The sequence below is a fragment of the Lates calcarifer genome, linkage group LG11 (assembly GCF_001640805.2).
Source record: "Lates calcarifer isolate ASB-BC8 linkage group LG11, TLL_Latcal_v3, whole genome shotgun sequence".
NCBI classification, from domain to species: domain Eukaryota; kingdom Metazoa; phylum Chordata; class Actinopteri; family Centropomidae; genus Lates; species Lates calcarifer.
The window spans coordinates 6513514-6529847 of NC_066843.1; the positions used below are offsets into that span (position 1 = coordinate 6513514).

Consider the following 16334-nt stretch of genomic DNA (forward strand, 5'->3'; position numbering starts at 1 on the left):
CACCTGTATGGTGTCCTATAACTACCCGAAAGCTCTGTTTATGGTTATCAATCAACTTACTACACAAGTCTTAGCAGCCTGGGCTCTTGGTCAGGCGCCAGCATCCTATTGGCTGGGCAGCAGTGAGGCGGAACAGAGATGAGTGACAGCTAACGAGGAAGGGGGTGGGGGTAGAGGGGGCTGTGTTTGCTGCTGAATAGTCTGACGGACCACTGACAAGTTAACAACCTCTGCCTTTATTCATCATACCAGGCTGGGTGCCCTCAAATGCAGCTGCTACAAGCTAACCACTCATTTGTGCACACTGAACATTTTGCCTCGTGGTAATAAAATATCTTCACAGACCATATTTACTGAGGTAAAAATGGGCAGTAGCGGAAAGTGCATTTACTCAAGTACAGTTTTAAGGTACTTGTACTTTACTGAAGTATTTCTTCTTTACACTACTTTATACTTCTACTTCACTAAAATTTTTGCGTAAAATTGGACTTTTTACCCTACTACATACATCTGACAACAATAGCTGCTGGTTACTTTTCAGATTATGATTTACATAAAGAAGAAAATATGACATATAAAATATAACACATTATAAAGATTAAACCAGTGGGTTCAAACTTTTTGGTTTTGACTCATCACAAAAAATCATCTAATCTAATATTGCACAAAAAAAAAGAAAAAAGTCCACGTGTTTCCCCTTTTTTCACCTCTCATACCTCATTAATCATCTCACAAACCCCCTCAGGTTCATCTTGTGACCCTTTGGAGGGGGCCTCACACCTATAAGACAAAACCACTGGACTGTATCTTAACCAGGTACAACGGTTAAAATTCTAGGAACAAACTGATGCATCAGTATTAACAATCTAATTATGTCATACAGTATACAATATATCTGTCACGGGGGACATTTTTAAGTCAAATTTGGGGCATTTTTGGTTTTATTTAACAGTGTTAGAAGAGATACAGACAGGAAGGGAGAAGGGGGTGTGACATGTCAGGGTTGGACCGTGGATGTTGCTGTTATGTAGTACGCACCTTGAACTTTAGGATACTGCGGCATCCAGTCTAAGTTTCATGCCTAAATTTACTTTTTTCGTTCAGTTTTGAATGCAGGACTTAGAAATATTATGTGAAATATTGTTTAAAAGTATAGGCGTATTGTTGTCAGTGGGTCTTCTTGCCCATATGAAAGTGGACAGAGAATGAGCAGTGAACAGGAATGCGACCGGCAGAGGCTTCTCTGTGTCTCTCTCAGCTACAGGAGGGGCCCCGATGTGCCGCTACCTGCCCGTGCACATCTGTCTGCTCTCCGTCTTCCTCTCAATGGCACCCTCGCCTTAGATCATCTCCTCTTCCTCCACGCTTGAGTTGCACTTGGCTTGCGTGGAAAAAATGTGGACCGTCTCTCGCCTCTCTTCTCCCTGGCACTTTGATGTCTCAAGTGTGATTGCTCTTGGATTGTGGCCGCTTTCCCTTGAAGGTTTTGACATGAAAAGCAGGCTGGGCTCTCAGGTTTTTCCAATGGTCAGTGATCCAGGACTAAAACAATCAGCCTGCTCACTGTGGGATACTATTACCAAAGAGAGTGGGGCACCAAGCATAGGGGTTCCCTCAGCCATGAAATACACTTTTCCTCCAAGTTACAAACACATTTTAGGTGTGTTGATTGAATTATACCAATCCACGCTCCCATTAATAGATTTTACTCTGAAGTTTGTGCAGGTCGACACTAAAATACATATGCAAGCAGCCTGAGAATATAGTCCTCGGTGTGTTTGCACAGAGGTGGACGACTGAAATGATCCAACATTTGTAATGAATTAAAAAGAAATGAGGCCAGTAATTGCAGTTAAGATTGACCCAATCTGATAAGTATGATAATGTGACATGTCATTAACAGCAGAGGCATAAGTGACAACCCTTAAGCTTCACTTACACTTTCATTAAATATTGATCTTATCTGTGCTCATTGCTGCTCCAGCCTGCAAATTACACCAGATAGATATATTCCCATGACAGTGGGGCTGACAATAATCATCCATCTTCGCATGACATTTGGCAGAACTCTTGTTTTATGAGCTAAAGTGCCACTGTAGTGGAAGAGAAAGAATAATAATGTGCCGTGTTCGCGATCTCCATTATGTCACATTGTATCTTATCACACTGAGGGGCAGAGTGTGACAGTTAATCCACTTCAGCCATGTCTGTCAAGGAAAAAATAAAGAGGGTAAATAGCCCACATCATTTCATTTAAATTTCACCTCACTTAAAGTGTTTTCTGCAACAAATTCCAAGATTTAAAAAAATGTCTATATTAGAATAAAAGCTGTTTTCAGCATAAAAGCTCTTTAAACCCAGTTAACACCAAAAGATTGAGCTGTAAAACATTTAGCAGCTAAGTCACATATTTCCTTCAGGAGGTGGTAGAGACCAAAAATGGAGTTAAAAAGAGTGAATATTGGATGTGCATTCGTCAAATGGGCACAAACAAACCCCCAAATGAATGATGAATGGTTATGTCACGATTGCTGTTACAAGCTAGTTCTGTTATCACAAAACCATGAGCATATATTTGTGTTTTAAACTCAGATTTAAAGTGAACTGAGAAAATCTCCTCGTCGGCGGATGAATGTCAAAACAGCCTTCTAGTATTTGCACATACCTCATTCTGTACAGTGAAGGTTGACATGAAAAAAAACAAAACACATATTTTGTGTGTGTGTGTATGGGCGGTGGGTTAAGTGTTTCAGAATCGGAGAATCATTACGTTATCTGAGATCCCTTTTCCTTGAGTTTGCAATGAATGAATGCAAGTTCAAACAAGTCCATTTCGAGCTAAAGCCATCTGAAGGATATCCCATTGATTGAGCAGATAATGCACATTCTGTCCCTGCAGTTGAAGGCCTGCTAATGATACAATGATTGCTATTTTAGCTGTAGATCTCCTGTGTTGCCTTGTCATCCAGGGAGCTAGAAATACCTGAGAGACCAATAAGACCTGGCATTAGCCATTACTATTGTTGTCTTAATGCCTCCTTCAATTATCCACAAGCAGCTCTTTTGAGCAACTACTGTCAGAACCTCCCCCACCGGTTTTTCGCCAATTTTGTCCCTGATTATCTGGATCAATGGGCATTAAAGGACCCACACACAGACAAACACAGAATTTGGGGTGTGGTGGTGGTGGTGGAAAGGGGGTCTACTTTCAGACAGACCAGAAATCCCTGTAACTACCTGTGTGCCAGGGACAAACGGAGATGGCTATTCAGTCGTCAGTCCCACCACACACAGTGTTTATTTAGCCACAGCTCAAACCAGACACTTTTAATCTATTTTCCTTTCCCCCCGCAGAACTTGCAAACCCAAGAAATGATTTCTTTCAGTCTCTGTCGGTCCTCCTCTCACCCTCTCACACACATGCATACACACAGACAAAAGTGCTAAAAACTGGTTGTCATCCACAATTGATGGTGGCCCCTTGCAACTAAATCTACCTTAAAGTAATGCAGAGCCTTAATTATTTATCAATTCACTGTAAATTTTCAGTAATGTGCATTTTAAGGTAATAATGTAAACAAGGTATGGATCGCTTATAAAAAAGAAAAATGATAATGCTAAAAAAATGATAAACATGTTTTGTGGGCCTAAGTTTTACTAGAGAGTTTGAGTTTCCCATAATGTTCTAAATGCTGTTAATAGATTTTCCTCAGCCTGAGGGTAAAACACTGGATATTTTAATTATTAATTCTTTGACACAAAAACACACAAAATTAACCAAATATCGGCTTCCAATATCAACATGAGCTTTTAAGAAATCTAAATCCGTCAAACCCTAATCCTGACCTCTGTATTGCCTCCACTAAGGCACTGATGTAGTGTTTGAACAGGTGCAGATGAAAGGGCCACAGGTGAGGGAGTCGCAGACCTCGCTGCTCAGAGAGGTATGACCACCCCCGTGACTCACCTCAGCCCCGGCCAGCTGCCTGCTGCAGAGGTCCCGGGCTGATCAAAGCTGCACCTCGGCCCGCCAGTTCAGCGGTGACAACACTGACAGCTGAATGTTTTCACCGCCGTCTAGGCACCGATGAGCAGTTAGCGAGATGTGTTGTTGGGGTGATACATATCTTCGGATTAATTGACACACCTGTGTTTAATTCACACGCAGACAGTGCTGGCGATCATCTCATCAGAGATCCATCAACACTAAGCTACAGCTGCCTTGCTCAAAGAAAGAAAAAAGTGTTAATAATCTTCCTGTCTTGGTTGTTAATGTGTTGATGTGTGCGCTTTGATCTGAGATGGAGAAATACCTGTAACTGTCTGGTAACACTGAGTACTGCATGCTTTACAACTGTGGTAATAACAGAACATCACCACTAATTATTGCAATATACAATTGTACAAACACCTGACGAAAATCACGCTATGTGTTGCAACATGACACATGGTATTATAAAATTACCACTCAGTTACATGACAATGATACTAGACCCTTGAAATCAGTGTACATGACATAGACTATAATGTTATAAAGACAAAAAGATGACATGCAAAATGTACATCTGTACTTCTTTGTTTGGCTGGATTTCTATATATTTTTTTCCACAGCCAGTCTTGGTGATGTGGAAAATAAAATGTTAAATCAACACTAAGTGTAAATATGATGTTACTAGGAGGGATCAAAAACATTTAGCAAATGATCTTCCAGGTTTGTCACTTTGTTGTCAGGAGGTGTGTTTATCCTGGAACCTGCTTTTCAGGGTCTGCTGCCTTTTTCGTCCCACAGGACTAAACAATCTGTGTTTTCATTAAGTCTCCTTTGCAGTAATTTGTTCTTATTATACTTGACAACTGTTATATCAGTCAGATAAGAGTTGTGCAAATCTTCAGGGTGTACGTGTCTAAATGAACACAGTTATCTTAGTTTCCACGTGCTGAGATCCCGTCTATCTCACTGATTGAAACCTCAAGAAGACAAAGATGTTGCAACTTGTCCCAGGTAGAAAATTCAGGGGAAACATATCCTATCACTATAATGTAAATAGATTAAAGGGCATATGTGGTTGAGAAAGTAATGACAAACACGGCAGACACTGATGGGATAATGCTGATAATCCTCCAAGAGATGAATCAGAGGTTGGATTTTCACCTCAGTCTTATAAACCAAACCCTGCTGTCTGTTTGGAGGTCATGTGACCAGGAAAGGAGGGGGAGAGGATTGGAGGAGAAGAGCAGAAAGCTAAGGTGAGACCACCTCCACCACTCAAATCTTACCTTTACTCTTCAGGCAACACCTTATACCTGCACTGAGGCACACACAGCAGCTCTGACAACCAACTGGAGTGACTTTATCATCAACTGTTTTCATTATTTTTTTGCTGTAGACATTGGGCTGTGTTTCACTATTTGATCAGCTGCCCTGTAGGAGTCAACCTGGCCCTTTTCACTGGACTGCCATCTAATATTGGACCCTTAATAACACGGACATGTTTGGCCCAGGGCAACTGGTCTCTACTCTCCTGCCTGCAGTTTTCCATTCACCCGCAGCTCACTTTTTCCCAGCATTCCCAACCAGACTGGGATCTCAACCGCAGATTCTGATCCCGGGGCCCTTCATCAGCTACGAATCTTTGAGGAGTTACCTGCAGCCAGAGCCATGCAAGGAAGCTTTGCTCCTGGCCACGCAGGCGGTTGGGATGGGGCCACTCACAGAGGGCACAGGTGAGTTCAGACCGCAAATGCTGGGACCACGATGGGGACTCTATGACAATCTAGGATCCGCGCAGCCAAACTGGCACTGTACAACCACAGTCTCTAAGACAGTCAGCAAGCACCATCTGACTGCAGTGTAAATGTTTACAAAAGATTGGCTAACAGCTCGTAACTAACAATCAATTATCAAGCAGTGTTAAAGTGGGCCTAATGATCACTGTGCTAATTACCCAATCTAGAGCCATTAGTTCCTTGTCACCCGTTGGCGATTGTGTAATTGGTGCTTGCGTTGTGCTTTCCAGATGAACAGAGGCCAGTGAAGCAGCGTCGTGCACGGGCCAACTACAGCAGCTGGCAGCTGGAGGAGCTGGAGAAGGCCTTTGAGACCACCCACTACCCAGACATCTTCATGAGGGAAGCCCTGGCCCTCAGACTGGACCTCATTGAGGCCAGAGTACAGGTCACTGGCACACTCTATCTGAAAATGTTGGCTTTCTACTCATCCATGTGATATTAATTCTCTTTCACAAGGACCATCACTTCGAAGTTGTGTTGACAAACATTTAAACCCACAGATTTCTTGATTCAGTTCTGTTCAGGATCTCAAAATTTCCAACAGCACCAAAAATGTCACAGTGAATGCTGTGAAAATGCATTTTATATCTTGGCACAACAATTAATATTTCTATTAATATAGATGAAACAAGAAGCTCAGATAGGTTCATATTTGCAAGTCTATTTTAAAACAGTAGTTGCATGCCTATATGTGCACTGAAACAGTTATTGGCTTCTGTGCTAGCTCCTCCTGTCTATACTGCCTGCAGAGAAATTACTGTAAGAGATGAGAGTCAAAATCTACACTTGATCTGTCCAAAAATGCGTTCAACTGAAAGTCATGAGGCTTCAGAAGTTAGAGTTAGTTAAATAATTTGGGTGTCTTATTGTCGTGAAATTTTCAGTGTGGTTGCATTGGAATTGCACCAGAGAGGAATCTGTATGGACAGAACAATTGATTACCTCAACAAATATCTCTTGCATGAGAGGGCATGTGAGTTGACCTGAAAAAAGGTGATGCTATTCTTCAAAAAAAAAAAAAAGCTAAAATATGTAGATTTACCTTGTAAAATATTGTGGAAAGTGTTTCCAAACTTGGAAGGTACTTTTAACTACATATCTTGTCAACATTTTGAAACATTAATACAATGTTTGTTTATTTACATTTCCCTTGTTATATTCATATTTATATATTTGGTACTCTTTTGCTTGTTTGCAGGTTTGGTTTCAAAACCGTCGTGCCAAGATGAGGCGCCAGCTGAAACTCCAGGGCCAGCTTGTTGCGAGTCCTTATGTAAAAACAGACACTGATGAAACACCTGAGAGAGTGAGCAGGAATTTAAAACAGCAGTCAGAGAGTTCTGACAGCGAGCACTGGGAGAAACGACAGGAAGGAGAAAATTATCCATGGACAAAAGCGGCGAACGCAGCGCTGAGCGTGCATATGCAGCCTGTGACCCACAGGTCGGGGAAGTGGGAGAGGCCGGAGGGGCCGAGCTCAGAGGAGCTCCGCTCCTGCAGCATCGCCAAGCTGAGGGCCAAAGCCAGAGAGCATGAAGCCGAGATCCACAGCACTGTAAACATGTCAGGAGGCGACGCACAGGCACAAACACAGGAAGCTGATGCCATGCACAATGATTGACTGTTTTTCCATCTTCCTGTTTGTACTCATAATCATGACCAAAAAAACCCTGTGTATACTATAGCTATGCCAAAACATACTTTTTAAATCTTTTTGGGATGAGGAGTTTCACTATTTAGCCATCATTAATTAAATATTTCTTACAATATAAAATGTTAATAATTTTCTTTTAAAATATTAACAAGTGGTTATCTTGTCACTGTTTTTAGTTTTGCCCTCATGCTATATTCCAGCACAACATCTTTGTGACATTTTCTGGACATTTTTATTTAAACAGAACTTTTAAAGTTCTTGTGAAGTTTGGGTGGTGATGACAGATCACTGTTTAGTCTATCTTGATAAATATGTAGAGCTGTTGGTTAACATCACATGCATGGTTGCAGATTAAGTCTTTTTATATTTTAAGTGTGACATCTTGAAAGTGTTTTTTACTCTGAATACACATTCTGTAGTCCGGGTCTTTAACAGAGCAGGACAGTGACAAATGACAAATGCTGCCATCTTATCGCCTCAGTCTATCAGGGCACAGCTGGAAATGGGATACAGTCAAGTCATTTTTAAATGATTTCACTAATGACAAGCTTATTCCTGACCTCTCAGGTTACCTTCACAGACAGGCAGGATGTCTGCATGCAGACACACGTCCTCACAGGAAACAATGGAAATAGCTGAAAAATGAAATCATGAAGAGTGAGTCTACAGTATATACAGTACATACCATGATAAATGTCTGTATGACTCAAAAACCTGACATTTGGTTTTCACAGATTCTGTGAAGGGCTGTGACTCTAAAGAGAAGAAAGGTGATTTAAACTAGTCAACAAATACAAAATCATATTATAATTAAATTATAAATCATAAGTGGTGGTAGATCATTGTTGAGGTCAATAAATGCGACTTAGCATAGAGCAATTTAGTTTTCTGTGAAACAGAACTGGTTTTGGCCAAACATACACTGTTGTTATGCATGCCGCATCAACAGTCTTAAAAACACCGCACAAAATTAATCTGAGTGAGAGACAGAGTGAACTATTACTGATTTTCACATATTAAACTTGATAAGAAAACACAGCAGTGGGTCCGAAGGGCTTTAATAATCCACTGGGTGTGTTTTTAACTACTGCATACAGTATTTTACATCATACTTTATTCAGTGAAAACAAAATGCAACATAATAGGAGGATACTGGTTTAAATCGTTTTATGAGCTGTTGAATTCCACCCTGTAAATCCCCTGAGTTGGAAATTCATGTTTTTTCTTCAGATAGTATGGAATATAACAATCGATCAATCGTCAATAGTATGAAGTGATACAAGCAATGGTTAATAAAACTGTCTATTTCCATAACATTAGCTATTCTGAACTATGCACACAGTTTGCAGCTGGTGTGCTGACTTAATTTGAGTTTAATTTACACTTAAAGTGCTCCCACATGCATCCATACTGCTGCATGGGAATGATACTAAAAATGTTTATGTTCATTTATGCATTTGACCAAAGGTTGAGAATGATCTTTTAACAGTGCAGAGTTACACTGCCCCCTTCTGGACAAGAAGATGTCCACAGACAGGAAAAATCAAATAGTGCAGACGGGGCAACATATGAGAGCAGTGAGTTTTTTTTAAATACAATGCATTTATTTATTTTTACTGTAATGTAATTCCACATCTCTCATTAGTTGTCTGTGATACTTGGAGACTCTGAGTTTTAAAAGTCTTCCGAGGCCTCTTGTTGTGACAATTAATAAACAATTCATGTCTACAGTATTTGTGACCCGTTTCAGTGAATGAGGTCACTGTGGGTTGCTGACATTTCAAAGACTAATGTTCAGCTCTGGTCTCACACCAATTATTGCGGTGGTCCTGAAGATCAAAACACAATATCTTGCAAAACTTAGATTTTAAAATACGATACAATCAGTGCTGATTATCTTCTCCTCCGTTGCCCAGAGGCACCAGTGGAGGACTGTTAAACAGTTAGATAAATCGAGTAAAAAAGTATATTTGAGATCCTTAAACCCACTACCAGGAACAACAAAGCTGCTGTAACTAATTATAGTATCCATACATATTCATTAGCTTGACTATTACTAATTACATGTGACTCATGTACATGTGGCTGTACTCCTTATCGTATAATACATCTATGGCCTCTCTCCGTCTCTACGGTGAAGACCAATCAGAGGGTTCGCTGGCGTATGTCGTCATTGGCTGTGACGTGACTCCTCATTGGCCAGGTCTTTCTGGGCGGAGCGCAGAGAGGCGGAGAAACGAAGTCGGGAAAAAAAATTTAAACCAAGTGTGAACCGGTGCTTCTGTTTGCCAGTACAGTGAGAAAACATCGTTACGACAGAGATCTGGATGCTAAACAAACTCTGGAGCTGCTTTTTTGTTCGAACACGAGTGAGACTGGACGCTGAACACGCCTGCGAAGGTAAGGCAGTACACAGTAAGCGGTTTGTGTTGGCATTAACGTTGTGGGGGAGCATTAGCATTAGCAGCGAGCATTAGCATTAGCATTACCTTGTAATGATATCGTTTAATTCTTCTATCAGGCGATTATATCGCGTGGGTAAGAGTGTGTTTGTGTTTCTGTGACTGAGGCGTCCCTGACATGAGTTGTGGGCACCTACCATGGACGATGGACAATGAGCTTTTAGTAAACAGTGTAAATCCCTGTTTGTACTTTGTTTTACTTTTACCGACATTATACGTGTCTTTGTTACTTTGTTTTCCATCCTGATCATTTTAACTCCGCTTATGGTGGTGTATCATGTCGTTGTCATTGGTTTGTGGCTATTTGTGGTCATTTTATATCATTGTGCGTCTCTACCTGGCTTTTTTACACCTGGGTGTTAGCATTAGCATTAGTTTCGCGCGTTAGCATCACCCTTATCGTTAAACTGTGTCTCTGGGTGGGTTAAAGCCTGATTGTGTTTCTGTGACTAAAGCGTCCCCTACATGAGTTGTGGAGGGTAGTAACAGTTTGTCTCTTTACAACTCCGTTTGCAACTCTTAACAATTACTTTGTAGATCTTTTACTGCTGATGCTACTACTGAGATTACTGGCAGAAATCATTGTAAAAACTATTGTATAAATTTCTTTTCTCTCTGAGATTGATAAAATAATATTCTAGAGTAACACAATTTATTCACCTCAAAACTCAAAGTGTGATTGTCAAGGTTCTAGTGTTACGTTTTCAGTGTTCAGTGTATTCTTTTGCTCTTCAGTTTTGGAGGTGAACTGTTCTTTATTAATGAGGTTATTTGTTTGTCAAGTGTTGTACTTGTGTTTTTTAGGTTTACTCGTTCAGCTGCTGCAGCCTGGACAGAAACACCAACTGTCACCTTACAAACCAAACAGGTATGTGTCCTAAAGATTTACCCAGTCTGAAAAAAATTAGTTGATGAGCTGAATTAGTAATGTTAGTAAGCGTCCTGCTTTCATAAATGTACTTTTTTATTATGCAGTTCACAGTAATATACATGATTACTCCAGTGATTAATTGACAGATAATTCATATAGAAATTTAAGATTTAAGATAATCATTTTAGTGAATTTCTTTTCATTTAAATGGTTATTGTTACTGATTCTTAAAGGTGTGATGCTTTTTCTTGTCACATGTGACAGTAAATAGCCCACTCCTCTAACGTTTGGAAAATGTTCTGGCTCAGCTGTAATGTTGAATATTTATGTGTGTTTTCATGGTTAAACTGTTGATGAGGGATAGGTCATAGTGTACTGATCATTTTCCATCGTATGCTTCTTGTTTTATTTCCTCTAGGTGTCACCATTTCGTCCATGATCACAGAGAGAGTCTTCGTACAATGAAGAAGTTCTTTGAAACCAGGACCAAGGCCTCCAGGTAATTCACAAACAGCTCTACATCAACTGTCCAACACAGAGCACTGACATTAAACTGATTATGTTCAGTAATTCTTCAGTCTGACTAGTTTGATTTGTCACAAAAAGACCTCACTCATTATTAAAGTTTATTTACATAGTTCATGAATATACAGTTCAAAGAAAATTAAGAATTTAAACATCAGGTCTCTCTCTCCCTGTTTCCCTCTCCTTCGCTCTTGCTCCTTCTCACTCTCTTCCTCTCTCTCTCAAGCCTGGCTCACACTAACAGATTTTTGAAAATCTTACCAGATGTAGAAAATGCAAGACATCACACACGACTACACATAATGTCAGATTTCACAGCTTTGTTCTTATAGTGTGTGGTGTGGAGAGACAAGACCAACACAGTACACCACACACTGACAGATTCACCACCGGCAACCAGAGTCTGGACTCTCAGAACTCCAAATCTCACATGGTCAAACAAGACTTTAGAGTAAACAAACATGACGGAGGACAATGGCATCTCGTTTGTTGTGTTGTGTCCGTCTTCAGTCAGCTTGCTTTCTTATTGGCTATTGCTCTGTTCCATGTGACAATACACAGAGTGTGTGCTCAGCTTTCCTCCGCCAATAATCGGCCCAATTATTTTTTGGTGTGTGCCCTGCTTCACTATTTCTCTCTAAATCTTTCTGCCTCCCTCTCTTTGTCTCTTCCTTGCTCTCACTCGCTCTCATGCTTTCTCTCACACTTGATCTCTCGCTTTCTACCTCTGTGTCTCATTCTCCCTTTCGCTCTGTTTCTCCCTTCCTGTGTGTCTCATTCTCTCTGTCTCCCTCTGTCTCTTTCTCATTAGTACAGTAAATCATACATATGTGCAGAACTTCTTCAGTTCAGTTTCACACTAGAAACACTGTCATTTTGCTTCATTTTGGCTTCTATCAACCAAATTTAGTTCAAATTTTAACTGACTTTGGAGAAAAAAACATTTTCATCCACTGGTGGAGTCAGTTCTTCAGTCAGAGCAGCTTTTTCTATCTTTGTGTAGAAGGCAAATTTAACTCTTAACTATCAACCAGTTAGTCCACACTCTGGTTTCATCATAGATTTAGTGTCTTTTACTTATCTACCTTTTGACAGTTTGAAGTTCAATACCCAGAAACCCTCTGTATTTTGATGTGTTCAAAGTCAAATCTATAAAGATGTGTAATGTTTGTTGTGTTTTTCTCCACAGGATTCAAACTTACAAACCATTAAAGCACAGAGAGAAGAGAGAGATGTGAAGACATTTCCAAGGTCAGTGTTAGTTTATTCTTTTCAGTCTGTCATTATCTCACCTGCAGTTTGACACTTGAAAACGTCGTCTGGAACAAATAGCAACAAATTAAAGCTGCTGTAACTTATCAGTTGTAATTAGTACTAATTAGTATTTTTCAACAATGTAGCTGCAAAAAGTAAGTTTTAAAAAATTGGAAAACAATACAGAATCTAAAAATATAGAAAATATAACTTTAATAGATAAAAATAATATAATAATAGAATATATAATATAGAAACCCTTTTGACAAATAGGTTTTAAAGTAAGTATAAAATTTAAAAATAAATTGAAAACCTTTAAATATGTATATTAGTATATTAAGTATAAAACCAACCTTCAAAAAATTTGTCCAAAAAGTAAATATAGAACCTTTAAAAATACATTTAAAACCTTAAATAGATGGGTCTATCAAGTAAGTATGAAATCGTCTAAAGGATAAAATCTTTACATGTTTCAACCTTTGAAGTCCATGTAAAGCAATTTCATAATTTGTCTGTAAAAACATTATTATGTTAGAAAATACTGGTTAGAGTGAGGCAGTTACACACTTGTTCCCGTAACACACTAGTTATTAAAAAGTGAGTTTATTATCAGTGTAACACGACGATAATTGTTTTAAGAAACATCTGTAATATGGCTGCATATACAATGTCACTTGTTTCTTGAATCCTTGAAGACAGGCCATTTGATTAACAAAAACAAAAAGCTCAGATGACTCAAACATATACGGAATAGGATGCTAACGGTCAGTGTACTGGGCATGGTTTCAGCACCTTCAGTAGACACGCTCCCATTCATCTCAGGGCAGAGAGAGCTCCTTATTTGTTCAAGATTTTGAAACCTAATTTTATATTTTGCTAATTTTTTTAACCATCTAATTTAGCTGTGTGGTTAATACCCCATATTTCTGTGGTGTGACAAACTCAGAATGGCATTAGTGTTACTGCTTTACACAGACTTAAGAAGTATATATATATCTCTAAAACTTTTAAAAATAGGTCTAAGAATTAAGTATGAAACCTGTACAAAATAAAATTTAGAAACTTAAAAAATGTCTAAACAGTAAGTATTAAACCCATAAAAAGTTAAGTACAAAACCTTAATAGGTCAACAAGTATAAAGCCTTTACATATATAGTCAAAAGCTTTTAGTGTAGTGAAACTTCTGGAAATTAAAAAACCTTGAAAATTATCTGTCTGAACAATTGGTGTAAAACCTTTTAAAAGTTAAATATTAAACCTAAAAAATATATTTTCAAAATCTTAAAAAAAGGTCAAAAAATTAAAACATAAAAATTATTACATTTCTCTTAAAATAAAATGCAGTAAAATTATTTGTATAGCATTAATTACAAAATAGAGATATACAACTCAAAAGTTTAGAAAGACATTTATGATTTTATTCCAGACAACATTTAACAAATCACAGCAAAGATAATGACAGACGTTTGACCACAAGGAAACACTTGTCAGAGCTGGTTAGAGTTCGGATTAATGTAGTTATGAGCACATTTTCCAAAGATTAACATAACTATGAAGTGTCTTTGTAAGCATTTAACTGTTTATGATACAATTATTAAGCCGTTGAATGTTCTCAAAGGTGTTTCATAAAGTCCTTGGGAAATGTGCCCATGACTACATTACAGATGGTAGAGAAGTGTGTTCACTTGAACAAATGGAATCCAACACTGTTTACAGCAGTTAGATGGTGGAGATCTTTTATCTAATTAACAGCTTTGTAACACTTCTGTTTTCTTTCATCTACTTCAGGTCTTCAGCTGCTGTTGTCTTCTCCTTCTGCAGAGACAAGAACACATATTCATCACAGAAACTGATCAGTAATATTTTAACAATGTACTATTATGACATTTTTTTAGTTTTTATGCCTAAGATGTTTTTTGACACCTTAAAATAGTCATCTTACCTTTGTTTTCCACACCTCTACACACTGGATTAGGTTAGATTTTCATTTTGGCATTTTGCTATTTCAAACAGTACAATATCAGTACTCCAAATCCAATCTATTACTGTGTACATAGTCCTGTTTATACTATTCATACTTATAATTTTTGTTTATGTTTATCTGTTTATTGTTATTGTTCTCTGTTTTATATCTTGTCTTGTATATATAATTCCCTTTTCTATTTTTGCTGTTGCAACACTGAATTTCCTGGTTGTGAATAAGATAAAAGATTATCTTATTCAAATAAAATCTTCTGAACACTGAATAGTTTGCTGTTCTGTTGAATTTTGTTAGTTTTTATTGCCTTACTAATACCATGACAAATTTTCCTTTAACATTTTTTGACAGCCTTACTATCACTATGACTTTTTTTTTACCATTTTTGACACCTTACTATACTATGACATTTTTTTTTTACCATTTTTGACACCTTACTATACTATGACATTTTTTGACACCTACTATACTATGACATTTTTACATTTTTGACACCTTACTATACTATGACATTTTTTGACCATTTTTTGACACCTTACTATACTATGACATTTTTTACCATTTTTTGACACCTTACTATACTATGACATTTTTTTTTTAACATTTTTTGACACCTTACTATACTATGACATTTTTTGACCATTTTTTGACACCTTACTATACTATGACATTTTTTACCATTACTATACTATGACATTTTTTACCATTTTTTGACACCTTACTATACTATGACATTTTTTTTTATCATTTTTGACGCCTTACTATACTATGACATTTTTACATTTTTGACACCTTACTATACTATGACATTTTTTTTTTAACATTTTTGACACCTTACTATACTATGACATTTTTTGACATTTTTTGACACCTTACTATACTATGACATTTTTAAACATTTTTTGACACCTTACTATACTATGACATTTTTTTTTTTAATCATTTTTGACGCCTTACTATACTATGACATTTTTTTATCATTTTTTGACAGCCTTACTATACTATGACATTTTTTGACCATTTTTTGACACCTTACTATACTATGACATTTTTTGACATTTTTTGACACCTTACTATACTATGACATTTTTTAAACATTTTTTGACACCTTACTATACTATGACATTTTTTACCATTTTTTGACACCTTACTATACTATGACATTTTTTTTAAACATTTTTTGACACCTTACTATACTATGACATTTTTTACATTTTTTGACACCTTACTATACTTTTTTTTTTTACTATACTATGACATTTTTTACATTTTTTGACACCTTACTATACTATGACATTTTTTAACATTTTTTGACACCTTACTATACTATGACATTTTTTAACATTTTTTGACACCTTACTATACTATGACATTTTTTACCATTTTTTGACACCTTACTATGACATTTTTTTGACATTTTTTGACACCTTACTATACTATGACATTTGACTATGACATTTTTTGACACCTTACTATACTATGACATTTTTAACATTTTTTGACACCTTACTATACTATGGACATTTTTTGACACCTTACTATACTATGACATTTTTTTTTTGACACCTTACTATACTATGACATTTTTTTATCATTTTGATGCCTTACTATACTATGACATTTTTTTCATTTTTTGACGCCTTACTATACTATGACTTTTTTTTAACATTTTTTGACGCCTTACTATACTATGACATTTTTTACCATTTTTGACACCTTACTATACTATGACATTTTTTACATTTTTGACCTTACTATACTATGACATTTTTTACCATTTTTGACACCTTACTATACTAT

The 16334-nt window shown here is 37.4% G+C and overlaps 1 protein-coding gene across 1 annotated transcript; it reads left to right on the forward strand.

The window, feature by feature from the left end:
* Positions 1–5468: 5468 nt before the first annotated feature.
* si:dkey-43p13.5 (homeobox protein unc-4) lies at positions 5469–7524 on the forward strand (the record flags this gene model as incomplete). Its single annotated transcript, XM_018700192.1, has 3 exons — positions 5469–5724; positions 6018–6175; positions 6989–7524. Coding segments are annotated over 3 exons (837 nt in total), but the record flags the coding sequence as incomplete, so codon positions are not given.
* Between the last annotated feature and the right edge of the window lie 8810 nt (positions 7525–16334).